Source organism: Strigops habroptila, unplaced genomic scaffold, assembly GCF_004027225.2.
Source record: "Strigops habroptila isolate Jane unplaced genomic scaffold, bStrHab1.2.pri NW_022045635.1_ctg1, whole genome shotgun sequence".
NCBI lineage: Eukaryota > Metazoa > Chordata > Aves > Psittaciformes > Psittacidae > Strigops > Strigops habroptila.
The window spans coordinates 151070-164352 of record NW_022651111.1 but is presented as its reverse complement, the minus strand read 5'-3'; the positions used below and the strand labels follow the sequence as shown (position 1 = coordinate 164352).

The 13283-nt window shown below is 57.1% G+C and overlaps 1 protein-coding gene across 1 annotated transcript; it reads left to right on the top strand.

Annotated features, from left to right (window-relative positions):
* The first annotated feature begins 1352 nt into the window (after positions 1-1352).
* On the top strand, positions 1353-13083 carry LOC115603462 (protein S100-A16-like). The gene is made up of 6 exons (XM_030475364.1): positions 1353-1391; positions 3467-3507; positions 4447-4533; positions 6908-6972; positions 8506-8672; positions 10832-13083. Exons 4-6 carry the CDS (start codon positions 6930-6932, stop codon positions 11048-11050), a joined length of 429 nt encoding a protein of 142 aa, XP_030331224.1. The 5' UTR covers positions 1353-1391; positions 3467-3507; positions 4447-4533; positions 6908-6929; the 3' UTR covers positions 11051-13083.
* Positions 13084-13283: the final 200 nt, after the last annotated feature.

Here is a 13283-nt window from a genome sequence, read left to right as displayed (position 1 = left end):
GCCGTTATTTCCCCATCATTAGCAGTCATTTACCCATTAATAGCGGTTATTTCCCATTCTTAGCCTTTATTTTCCACTAATAGCCGCTATTTCGCCATTATTAGCAGTTATTTCTCAATTATTAACTACTATTTCCCATTATTAGCAGCCATTTCCCATTAGTAGCCATTACTAGCTACTATTGCCCACTAGTTCCCATTATTAGCCACCGCTCCCCATTATTAGCCATCATTTCCCATTATTAGCCATTGTTTTTCCATTATTAGGCGTTTCTCTCCGATTTATCCCCATTATTTGGGGCTATTCCCCCATTAGTAGCAATTACTACCCCAATTATTAGGGATTATTCCCGCATTTCCCCTCTTTCTTAGGTTCAATTCCCTATTATTTGGGCTACTCCCCCCTTTATTAGGGACTACCCCTGTTATTATCAATTATTAGCCCATTATTAGGGGTTTCCCCCACATTGTCCAGCTTTATTTGGGTCTATCCCCAATTATTAGCCATTACTACCCTATTATTAGGGTGTGTTCCCCCATTTCCCCTCTTTCTTAGGGGCAATTCTCCATTATTAGCAATTATTACCCCATTATTAGGTGGGTTTTTTCCATTCCGCCATCAATGTTTAGGTCTTTTTTCCATTATCCCCCTTTATTAGCTATCATTCCCCTTTATTAGCGATTATTCCCCCACTATTAGCCATTATTACCCCCATTTCCCCCCATTCTTTGGGCCTATTCCCCCATTATTCCCCCTTATTAAGGATTATTAGCCCATTATTAGCGATTACTGTTCGTTATTAGCGATTATTAACCCATTATTAGCCCATTGTTAGTCATTTCTCCCCCATTTCACCCCATTATTTGGGTCTATTCCCCCATTATTCACCCTTTTGATCGATTATTCCATCATTATTACTCTTTCTTACCCCATTATTAGCGATTATTCCCCGTTATTAGCCATTATTATCCATCATTAACCCATTATTAGCAATTATTCCACCCTTTATAAGACGTTTCTCCCCATTTCCCCCCATTGTTTGGGGCCATTCCCCATTATTAGCCGTTATTACCCCATTATTAGCCTTTATCGCCCCGTTTTGGGGACGCACCCGCTTATTCCTCTATTACCCCCGTTATTAACGCTAATGACAGCCCACTCCGCCAGGCCACGCCCCCTCCCAGCCTAGCCACGCCCCCTTCCACTCAAAGCCACGCCCCCTTCACGTCAGCCCCGCCTCCTTCACCCCAATGCCCGCCCACCACCGCTTTCCGCCAATCGCCGCGGGCGCGCGCCGCCGGCAGCCAATGGGAGGCGGCGGCTGCGGTTACGTACAGGGGAGGGAGGTGGGGGGGGCCGCGCGGGGGCCGCCATGATGGGAGCTGACAGGGGTAGGTGAGGGGGAGCCGGGTGGGACGTATAGAGACCGTATATAGGGGTATATAGGGGGTATATAGGGAGTAAATAGGGCTCTGGGGGTGCATATAGGGCCTGGAGAGGGTACATAGGGGTGTCCGGAGAGGGGTACGGGGTTTATAGGTGTCTAGGAGGAGTATAGGGGTGCTTAGAGGGCTATATAGGGACGTGGGGCTATATAGGGGTTTGGGGGTGCTGGGGTGGGTATGTGGGGCGTGTATAGGGGGGTGTCTGGGGGGCTATAGGGGTGTCTGGAGAGGGATATAGGGGTGTCTGGAGAAGGATATAGGGGTGTCTGGTGGAGTATATGGGGGGTATATGGGACATATGGAGGGTATAGGGGTGTCTGGAGGGGTATTTGGGGGTATAAGGGGTGTCTGGAGGGGGGTATTGGGGATATATGGAACATTAGGGGGATATAGGGGTGTCTGGAGGGGGGTATATGGGACATGCGAGGGGTATAGGGGTGTCGGGGGGGGTATATAGGGGCTATAGGGTATTTCTGGAAGGGCATATGGGGGTATAGAGGTGTCTGGAGGGGTGTATTGGGGGTGCATGGGATATATGGGGGGTATAGGGGCATCTGGAGAGAGATTTAGGGGTTAAATGGGGCAGATGGGGGTGTCTGGAGGGGTATAGAGGGTGTTTGGAGGGGTGTATGGGGGTATATGGGACTTATGGGGGGTATAGGAGGTGTCTGGAGGGGTATATGGGATATATGGGCAGATATAAGGGGTGTATGGAGGAGTATATGGGATATATGGGCGGATATAAGGGGTGTATGGAGGGGTATATGGGACATATGGGGGATATAAGGGGTGTATGGAGGGGTATAGGGGACATATGGGGGGTATTGGGGTGTCTAGAGGAGCATATGGGACCTATGGGGGGGTATAGGGAGTACCTGGAAGTATATATGGGGGGTATATGGGGGATATAGGTGGTGTCTGGAGGGGTATATGGGGTGTGTATGGAACATATGAGGGGTATAGGGGTGTCTGGAGGGGTATAGAGGTATGTGGGGTGCATGGGGGTGTATAGGTGATATAGGGTACATAGGAGTCTGAGTGTATAGGAGGGTGATATGGGGGCATGGGGCAATATATAGAGGCACAAGGGGGGTATATAGGGGCACGGGGGCTATAGTGGCACACGGAGGGTATGAGGCCATGGGAGGAGGGTGTCTATGCAGCACATACAGGGCACCTATAGGGCACCTATAGGGTCCATATAGGGCCCATCAGCCCCTTCCCCCCCCGCCAGGCGGTGCTGCCCCGTGCGCCGCCCCGGGGCCAAGGGCAGAGCGAGGGGGTGACCTACGGCCGGGGCAGCCCGTGATGCCCCCGGCATACGCCAGCCCCTACAGCCCCTATAGGCACCAGCCCCAGCCCCTACAGCCCCTATAGGCACCAGCCCCAGCCCCAACAGCCCCTATAGGCACCAGCGCCAGCCCCTACAGCACCTATAAGCACCAGCCCCAGCCCCTACAGCCCCTATAGGCACCAGCGCCAGCCCCTACAGCACCTATAAGCACCAGCCCCAGCCCCTACAGCCCCTATAGGCACCAGCCCCAGCCGCTACAGCCCCTATAGGCACCAGCCCCAGCCCCAACAGCCCCTATAGGCACCAGCGCCAGCCCCTACAGCACCTATAGGCACCGGCACCAGCCCCTACAGCCCCTATAGGCACCAGCGCCAGCCCCTACAGCACCTATAGGCACCAGCGCCAGCCCCTGCAGCACCTATAAGCACCAGCCCCAGCCCTTATAGGCACCATATACCAGCCCTAACAGCCACTATAGGCACCAGCGCCAGCCCCTACAGCCCCCTATAGGCACCATGGTGACCAGCCCCCTACAGACTTCATCCTATAGGCATCAGACCCACCTGTACAGGCTGGATCCTATAGGGACCCACCCCACTAATCCCCCATAGACCTCACCCTATAGGGCCCAACCCCTTATACACCTCCCTCTATAGGGTCCAGCCCCATAAAGACCTCACCGTAGAGGCACTGACCCCCCTTTCATCTCCTTCCTTCCCTTCTCCAGGTCCTGGATGAAGCTTCCGGTTGGGAAAGACACTGGGAGAGGTACTGGAATCCCTATGGAGATTCTCCAGGGGCTCGTATAGGGTTGTGCTGCCTCTTCCACCAGACCTTATGGGGACACTGGGGGGGGATTGGGGGACACTGGGGGGGACTGGGGGACACTGGGGGGGGATTGGGGGACACTGGGGGGGGACTGGGGGACACTAGGGGGGATTGGGGGACACTGGGGGGGGACTGGGGGACACTGGGGGGGGATTGGGGGACACTGGGGGGGGATTGGGGGACACTGGGGGGGGACTGGGGGACACTGGGGGGGGATTGGGGGACACTGGGGGGGGACTGGGGGACACTAGGGGGGATTGGGGGACACTGGGGGGGGACTGGGGGACACTGGGGGGGATTGGGGGACACTGGGGGGGGACTGGGGGACACTAGGGGGGGATTGGGGGACACTGGGGGGGGACTGGGGGACACTGGGGGGGATTGGGGGACACTGGGGGGGGACTGGGGGACACTGGGGGGGGACTGGGGGACACTGGGGGGGTATTGGGGGACACTGGGCAGGGACTGGGGGACACTGGGGGGGACTGGGGGACACTGGGGGGGACTGGGGGACACTGGGGGGGGGATTGGGGGACACTGGGGGGGGATTGGGGGACACGGGGGGGGGATTGGGGGACACTGGGGGGGGATTGGGGGACACTGGGGGGGGACTGGGGGACACTGGGGGGGATTGGGGGACACTGGGGGGGATTGGGGGACACTGGGGGGGACACACATTGCAACCCCTCCCACAAAGGCGTGGACGGTCCCCTATGGCCACCCCACGTAAGAACCGGAGGCAGAGGGACAAAGGGGACAAAGCCACCCGTGGGGACAACCACGTCCCCAAAAGGCTTCGTCCCTACACGTGGCTCACGTTTTGGGGCCAAACAGGAGGGTTTTGGGGGCGTCTCGATGTCACTTGTGTCCCCTCCGCAGGTGGGACAACGTGGGGACGCGGGTGACGACGAGGGACACGCCATGGGGACAGTGAAGTGGTGGCCCCAGCCCTTGGAATGGGACAAGGTGGACATCAGAGCGGGGTCGGGGTCCCCTATGGGGACAATATGGGGGGGGGGAACACCCCATAGGGGTGGCCTGAGCTTGGGGACGAGGTGGTGGCACCTCTGGAGGTGGCCCTGGATGGGGATGGGGGGACATTGGGGGGCACCACAGGAGCCACATTGAGTGTCCCCAAGGTGGTTCATTAGGGCCTGAGGTGGTTAATTAGGGCCTGGGGTGGTTAATTAGGGGCTGGGGTTGCTAATTAAGGGCTGAGGTTGTCAATTAGGAGTCATTAATGAGGGCCTGGGGTCCTTAATTGGGGCCATGGGGTTGTTAATTAGGGGCTGGGGTCATTAATTAGAGCCTGGAGTCGTTAATTAGGGCCTGAGGTCGTTAATTAGGGGCTGGGATTGGTAATTAGAGCTTATGGGGTCGTTAATTAGGGCTTGGGGTGGTTAATTAGGGGTCATTAATGAAGGCCTGGGGTTCTTAATTAGGGCCATGGGGTGGTTAATTAGGGCCTGGGGTCATTAATGATCTCCAAGGGTCCAGCCCAGATTTGCTCTGATCAGTGTGGATCTACAAGGATGTAATCGGGATTCCCAAGGATCCAGCCCAGATTCCCAAGGATTGAGCCCAAATTCCCAAGGATCCAGCCCAGATTCCCAAGGATCTATCCCAAATTCCCAAGGATCCAGCCCAAATTCCCAAAGATCCAGCCCAAATTCCCAAGGATCCATCCCAAATTCCCAAGGATCCAGCCCAGATTCCCAAGGATCCATCCCAGATTCCCAAGGATCCAGCCTAAATTCCCAACGATCCAGCCTAAATTCACAAGGATCCAGCCCAGATTCCCAAAGATCCATCCCAGATTCCCAAGGACCGAGCCCAAATTCCCAAGGATCCAGCCCAAATTCCCAAGGATCTATCCCAAATTCCCAAGGATCCATCCCAAATTACCAACGATCCATCCCAAATTCCCAAGGATCGAGCCCAGATTCCCAAGGATCCAGCCCAAATTCCCAACGATCCAGCCCAGATTCCCAAGGATCTATCCCAAATTCCCAAGGATCGAGCCCAGATTCCCAAGGATCTATCCCAAATTCCCAAGGATCTATCCAAGATTCCCAAGGATCCATCCCCGATTCCCAAGGATCTATCCCAAATTCCCAAGGATCCATCCCAAATTCCCAAGGATTGAACCCAGATTCCCAAGGATCCTTCCCAAATTCCCAAGGATCCCAAATTCCCAAGGATCCAGCCCAGATTCCCAAGGATCTATCCCGAATTCCCAAGGATCCAGCCCAGATTCCCAAGGATCTATCCCGAATTCCCAAGGATCTGTCCCAAATTCCCAAGGATCCAGCCCAGATTCCCAAGGATCTATCCCGAATTCCCAAGGATCTGTCCCAAATTCCCAAGGATCCAGCCCAGATTCCCAAGGATCTATCCCGAATTCCCAAGGATCCAGCCCAGATTCCCAAGGATCTATCCCGAATTCCCAAGGATCTGTCCCAAATTCCCAAGGATCCAGCCCAGATTCCCAAGGATCTATCCCGAATTCCCAAGGATCCAGCCCAGATTCCCAAGGATCTATCCCGAATTCCCAAGGATCTGTCCCAAATTCCCAACGATCCATCCCAGACTCCCAAAGATCCATCCTAAATTCCCAAGGATCTATCCCAGATCCCCAAGGATCCATCCCAAATTCCCAAGGATCCAGCCCAGATTCCCAATGATCTATCCCAAATTCCCAAGGATCCAGCCCAGATTCCCAAGGATCCAGCCCAGTTTTCCATCCTCTCCCTACATGAGGGGGATCCCCCATTCCCAGCTCTTTCATCATCCCATCCCAGCTCCAACTTGCCACCCTCCATCCACCAGGATCGGGTGGGTTGGGATCATTCCCGCTCCGTAGCACCCCCATATCCCACTCCACATTCCTATATTTGGGAATGGGGGAATCCCTTCCCCCCCCCCGCCCAATGGTGCACAACCCTCATACGAGACAACGGAGAATCCACCACCCCACAGTCAATGGGGGCCTAAACCTCCCCCTCTTTAATTAACCCCTAATTAACGCTATTAATTAATAATTGGCCTCATTAATTGGGTCTGGAGGGGGGTGGGGGGGTGATTTTGGGGTGAATTCAGCTGGATTTGGGATCATTTGTAGGGATTGGGAAGCTCCAAAGGGGTGGGAATGTCACCGGAGCCACCCCGGGGGGGGTGGGGGGGGGGGTGACGGGGACCGGGAATAGCCCAAGTCACATGGTTGGACGTGACCTTGGGGTGTCCTTGGGGACGTGGTGAGTGGGTTAGACTGGGAGCACTGGGAATACTGGGAGCGCTGGGAGTGGGAATGGGGCTTAATGGGGGCTTCTCATTGGGGCAGAGCCTTGGTGACACCAGGGGACATGGGGCAGAGCCAAGGGGGTGGCACCAGCACCAACCCCAGCGGTACTGGGATATGGGGGGGGCAATGGGGTGAGGGTATGGGGGCAATGGGGGGCACTGGGATGGGGGTATGGGGGCAATGGGGGGCATTGGGATGGGGTTATGGGGGCAATGGGAGGGGGATAGGGGGGCAATGAGGGGCACTGGGGTGGGGGTATGGGGCAATGGGATGGGGGTATGGGGGCAATGGGAGGGACTGGGATGGGGTTATGGGGGCAATGGGGGGCACTGGGGTGGGGGTATGGGGGCAATGGGAGGGACTGGGATGGGGTTATGGGGGCAATGGGGGGCACTGGGATGGGGGTATGGGGCAATGGGGGGCACTGGGATGGGGTTATGGGGGCAATGGGGGGCACTGGGATGGGGATAGGGGGCAATGGGGGGCACTGGGATGGGGGTATGGGGGCAATGGGAAGGTCTGGGAGGGGGTTATGGGGCAATGGGGGGCATTAGGATGGGGATAGGGGGCAATGGGCACTGGGATAGGGGTATGGGGGCAATGGGGGGCACTGGGGTGGGGATAGGGGGCAATGGGAGGGACTGGTATGGGATTATGGGGCAGTGGGAGGGAGTGGGATGGGGGTATGGGGGCACTGGGCGGCACTGGGATGGGGGTATGGGGGCAATGGGGGGCACTGGGATGGGGGTATGGGGGCAATGGGGGGCACTGGGATGGGGATGGGGGGCAATGGGAGGGACTGGGAGGGGGGTATGGGGCAATAGGAGGGACTGGGAAGGGGATAGGGGGGCAATGGGGGGCACTGGGATGGGGTTATGGGGGCAATGGGGGGCACTGGGTTGGGGATAGGGGGCAATGGGGGGCATTGGGATGGGGTTATGGGGGTCACTGGGGTGGGGGTATGGGGGGCACTGGGATGGGGATATGGGGGCAATGGGGGGCACTGGGATAGGGGTATGGGGGCAATGGGAAGGTCTGGGAGGGGGTTATGGGGCAGTGGGGGGCATTAGGATGGGGATAGGGGGCAATGGGAGGGACTGGGGTGGGGGTATGGGGGCAATGGGGGGCACTGGGATGGGGGTATGGGGCAATGGGAGGGACTGGGATGGGAGTATGGGGCAATGGGAGGGACTGGGATGGGGATAGGGGGCAATGGGGGGCACTGGGATGGGGATAGGGGGGCAATGGGGGGCACTGGGATGGGGATATGGGGGCGATGGGGGGCACTAGGGTGGGGATAGGGGGCAATGAGGAGCACTGGGATGGGGATGGGGGGCAATGGGGGGCAGTGGGATGGGAATATGGGGCAATGGGAGGGACTGGGGTGGGGGTATGGGGCAATGGGAGGGACTGGGATGAGGATAAAGTCAACTGGGAGCCACTGGGGGGGGGACAGGTTTGGGCAATGGGCACCTGAGCCCTGGGGGGTGTCCCTTGTCCTGACATCTCCTGTCCCCCATGTCCCCTGTGTCACCCCCTTATCCCCATATCCCATATCCCCACACCCCATATCCCATATCCCCTGTCCCCACACCCCATATCCCATATCCCCTGCCCCACACCCCTGCCCCATGCAGGGTGTCCCCATGGGGATGTCCCCATGTCCCCTCTGGAGCAGGGGCTCCAGGCCGTGGTTGACACCTTCTACCGCTACGCCCAGGCCCCGGCTGAGGGGCTGGAGCCCACCTTGGATCCCAGCAGCTTCCAGCGCCTCCTGCGCCTGGAGCTGGGCCGCCAGCTCCGGGTGAGTGACCAGGGGTGGGGGGTGGGGGGCGTGGGGGGTGTGGGGTGTGGGGTGTGGGATGTGGGGTGTGGGGTGCGGGGTGGGTATGGGGTATGGGATACGGGGTATGGGGTGTGGGGTGTGGGGTATGGGGTATAGAGTAAGACATATGGATTATGGGATATGGGGTACAGGGTATGGGATATGGGGTATGGGATATGGGGTATAGGGTAAGGGATATGGGGTACAGGGTATGGGATATGGGGTATAGGTTAAGGGATATGGAGTATGGGATATGGGGTATAGGGTAGGGGATATGGGGTAAAGGGATATGAGGCATGGGATATGGGATATAGGGTAAGGGATATGGGATATGGGGTATGAGGTATGGGATATGGGGTATAGGGTAAGGGATATGGGGTATGGGGCAAGAGATATGGGATATGGGGTATGAAGTATGGGATATGGGGTATAGGGTAAGGGATATGGATTATGGGATATGGGGTATAGGGTAATGGATATGGGGTGTGGGGTATGGGATATGGGGTATGGAGTATGGGATATGGGGTATGGGATATGGGGGTATGGGGTATAGAGTAAGGGATATGGATTATGGGATATGGGGTATAGGGTATGGGATATAGGGTGTGGGATGTGGGGTATAGAGTAAGGGATATGGGATATGGGGTATGGGGTATAGGGTATGGGATATGGGGTGTGGGATATGGGGTATAGAGTAAGGGATATGGATTATGGGATATGGCGTATAGGGTATGGGATATAGGGTGTGGGATATGGGGTATAGAGTAAGGGATATGGATTATGGGATATGGGGTATAGGGTATGGGATATGGGGTGTGGGATATGGGGTATAGAGTAAGGGATATGGAGTATGGGGTATGGGATATGGGATATGGGGTATAGGGTATGGGCTATGGGGTATAGGGTAAGGGATATGGGGTATGGGATATGAGATATAGAGGGTAAGGGATATGGGGTATAGGTTAAGGGATATGGGGTATGGGATATGGGATATAGGGTAAGGGATATGGGGTATAGGTTAAGAGGTATGGGGTATGGGATATAGAGGGTAAGGGATATGGCGTATAGGGTAAGGGGTATGGGCTATGAGGTATAGGGTAAGGGATATGGGGCATGAGGTATGGGGTATGGGATATGGGGCATGAGGTATGGGGTATGGGATATGGGGTATAGGTTAAGGGATATGGGGTATGGGGTATGGGATATGGGTTATGAGGTATGGGCTATGGGATATGGGGCATGGGATATAGAGGGTATAGAGTATGGGGTATATGGGGTATAGAGTATGGGATATGGGATATGAGATATAGAGGGTAAGGGATATGGGGCATGGGATATGGGGTTTGGGGTGCTTCACGTAGGGATAGAGCTCACTGAAGAACAAGGGGTTCTTTCTGGTAGTTGCATGGTCATCACGTCCCCATGGAGTCCCACCACGTGGCCATAGGTCCATCACGTGCCCATGGAGTCCCACCACGTGGCCATAGGTCCATCACGTCCCCATGGAGTCCCACCACGTGGCCATAGGTCCATCACGTCCCCATGGAGTCCCACCACGTGGCCATAGGTCCATCACGTCCCCATGGACTCCCACCACGTGGCCATAGGTCCATCACGTCCCCATGGACTCCCACCACGTGGCCATAGAGCCCTCATGTCAACAGGGTGACATCCCTCCACATGTCCCCACGGGATCCTTCCACATGTGCCCCATGTCCCCAGGGTGTCCATACGTGGTTCAACATGGCCCCATGTCCCCCATATCCCCTGTGTCCCCATGGTGTCCCTCCATACGTCCCCATCGGACCCCTCCACATGTCCCATTGTCCCCCATGTCCCCCTGGGATCCCTCCATGTGTCCCTACACCCCCATGTCCCTGATGTCCCCATGGTGTCCTTCCACATGTCCCCATGGGATCCCTCCATGTATCCCCATGTCCCTGATGTCCCCATGTTCATTTCCCTATGGTGTCCTCCATATGTCCCCATGTCCCCAGGGTGTCCTTCTACATGTCCCCATGGGATCCCTCCATATGTCCCCACATCCACCATATCTCCGTATCACCACGTTCTCCTGCCCCATATCCCACACCCCATATCCGTACCCCATATCCATACCCATGTCCCTGTCCCCGCAGGACACGGGGCAGCCCCGCGCGGTGGCCGCTGTCTTCTCGCTGCTGGACGCCAATGGGGACCAGCGCATCTCCTTCAGCGAGTACTGGCAGTTGGTGGCCTGGTTGTGCCACATCCGGCGGCACCGGCACTATGGGGCCAGCGCCGCCCCGCCACCCCCCACCTTCTGCTGCCCTGGGGGCAGCCATAGGGACAGTGAGATCCAGCCAGGGGGACAATGAGATCCAGCCAGGGGGACAGCCATGGGGACAGCCAGGGGGACAATGAGATCCAGCCATAGGGACAGCCATGGGGACAGCCAGGGGGATGATGAGATCCAGCCATAGGGATAACCAGGGGGACAACCAGGGGGACAATGAGATCCAGCCATGGGGACATCCATAGGGACATCCATGGGGAGAACCAGGGGGACAATGAGATCCAGCCATGGGGACATCCATAGGGACATCCATGGGGAGAACCAGGGGGACAATGAGCTCCAGCCATAGGGACAGCCATGGGGACAGCCAGGGGGACAATGAGATCCAGCCATGGGGACATCCATAGGGACATCCATGGGGACAGCCAGGGGGACAATGAGATCCAGCCATAGGGACATCCATAGGGACAACCAGGGGGACAATGAGCTCCAGCCATAGGGACAGCCATGGGGACAACCAGGGGGACAATGAGATCCAGCGATAGGGACAGCCATGGGGACAGCCAGGGGGACAATGAGATCCAGCCATAGGGACATCCATAGGGACATCCATGGGGAGAACCAGGGGGACAATGAGCTCCAGCCATAGGGACAGCCATGGGGACAACCAGGGGGACGATGAGATCCAGCCATAGAGACATCCATGGGGACAGTCATGGGGACAACCAGGGGGATGATGAGATCCAGCCATAGGGACATCCATAGGGACACCAGGGGGACGACGAGATCCAGCCATAGACATCCATGGGGACAACCAGGGGGACAATGAGCTCCAGCCATGGGGACAGCCATGGGGACAGCCATGGGGACAGCCATGGGGACAGCCAGGGGGACGATGAGATCCAGCCATAGAGACATCCATGGGCACAACGAGGGGGACGATGAGATCCAGCCATGGGGACAGCCAGGGGGACAATGAGATCCAGCCATAGGGACAGCCATGGGGACAACCAGGGGGACGATGAGATCCAGCCATAGGGACATCCATGGGGACAACCAGGGGGACAATGAGATCCAGCCATAGGGACAACCAGGGGGACGATGAGATCCAGCCATAGAGACATCCATGGGGACAACCAGGGGGACGATGAGATCCAGCCATAGGGACAGCCATAGGGACAACCAGGGGGACAACCAGGGGGACAATGAGATCCAGCCACAGGGGCAGCCATAGGGACAACCAGGGGGACAACCTGGGGGACAGTGAGATCCAGCCAGGGGGACAGCCAGGGGGATGATGAGATCCAGCCATAGAGACAGCCAGGGGGACAGCCAGGGGGACAATGAGATCCAGCCATAGGGACAGCCATGGGGACAACCAGGGGGATGATGAGATCCAGCCATAGGGACATCCATAGGGACACCAGGGGGATGACGAGATCCAGCCATAGAGACATCCATGGGGACAACCAGGGGGACAACCAGGGGGACGATGAGAGCCAGCCATAGGGACAGCCATGGGGACAACCAGGGGGACAACGAGATCCAGCCATAGGGACAACCAGGGGGACAACCAGGGGCACAATAAGATCCAGCCATGGGGACATCCATGGGGACAGCCAGGGGGACAGTGAGCTCAAGCCATGGGGACAACCATGAGGAGAACCAGGGGGACAATGAGCTCCAGCCCTGGGGACATCCATGGGGACAGCCAGGGGGACAATGAGATCCAGCCATAGGGACAGCCATAGGGACAACCAGGGGGACAATGAGCTCCAGCCATGGGGACAACCATGGGATGAGTCGTGTCCCTCCAGTGTGTCCATCCATGTGTCCGTGTGACCCCATGTCCCCACATTGGACCTTCCACATGTCCCCACTGTGTCCTTCCATGTGTCCCCATGTCCCCACCGGGTCCCTCCTTGTGTCCCCATGGAATCCCCCCCTGTGTCCCCATGGTGTCCCCACCATGACATGGGGCTGGTGGCACCCATGGGTCGTGGTGGCCTTGGCCCCATGAATGCCAGTGACATTGGAGGTGGGTGGGGAAATGGTCCCAAATCCCACTGGAATAATGGGAAATGACTGGGAATAGCAATAAAAACCTGAACTGGTCCCAGCATCCACCCTAAACTGGTCCCAGCATCCACCCTAAACTGGTGCCAGCCTCCGTCCTAAACTGGTCACAGCATCCACCCAAAACTGGTCCCAGTGTCCACCCTAAACTGATGCCAGCCTCCGTCCTAAACTGGTTCCAGTGTCCACCCTATACTGGTCCCAGCATCCGTCCTATACTGATCCCAGCGTCCGTCCTA

Excerpts from the sequence above, each read along its gene's own strand:
- LOC115603462 (XM_030475364.1), top strand. The coding sequence starts at position 6,930 with ATGGGGCAGAGCCAAGGGGGTGGCACCAGCACCAACCCCAGCG. Across the intron at positions 6,973-8,505 it reads CACCAGCACCAACCCCAGCG|GGTGTCCCCATGGGGATGTC; the intron begins GTACTGGGATAT and ends TGCCCCATGCAG. Across the intron at positions 8,673-10,831 it reads AGCTGGGCCGCCAGCTCCGG|GACACGGGGCAGCCCCGCGC; the intron begins GTGAGTGACCAG and ends CTGTCCCCGCAG.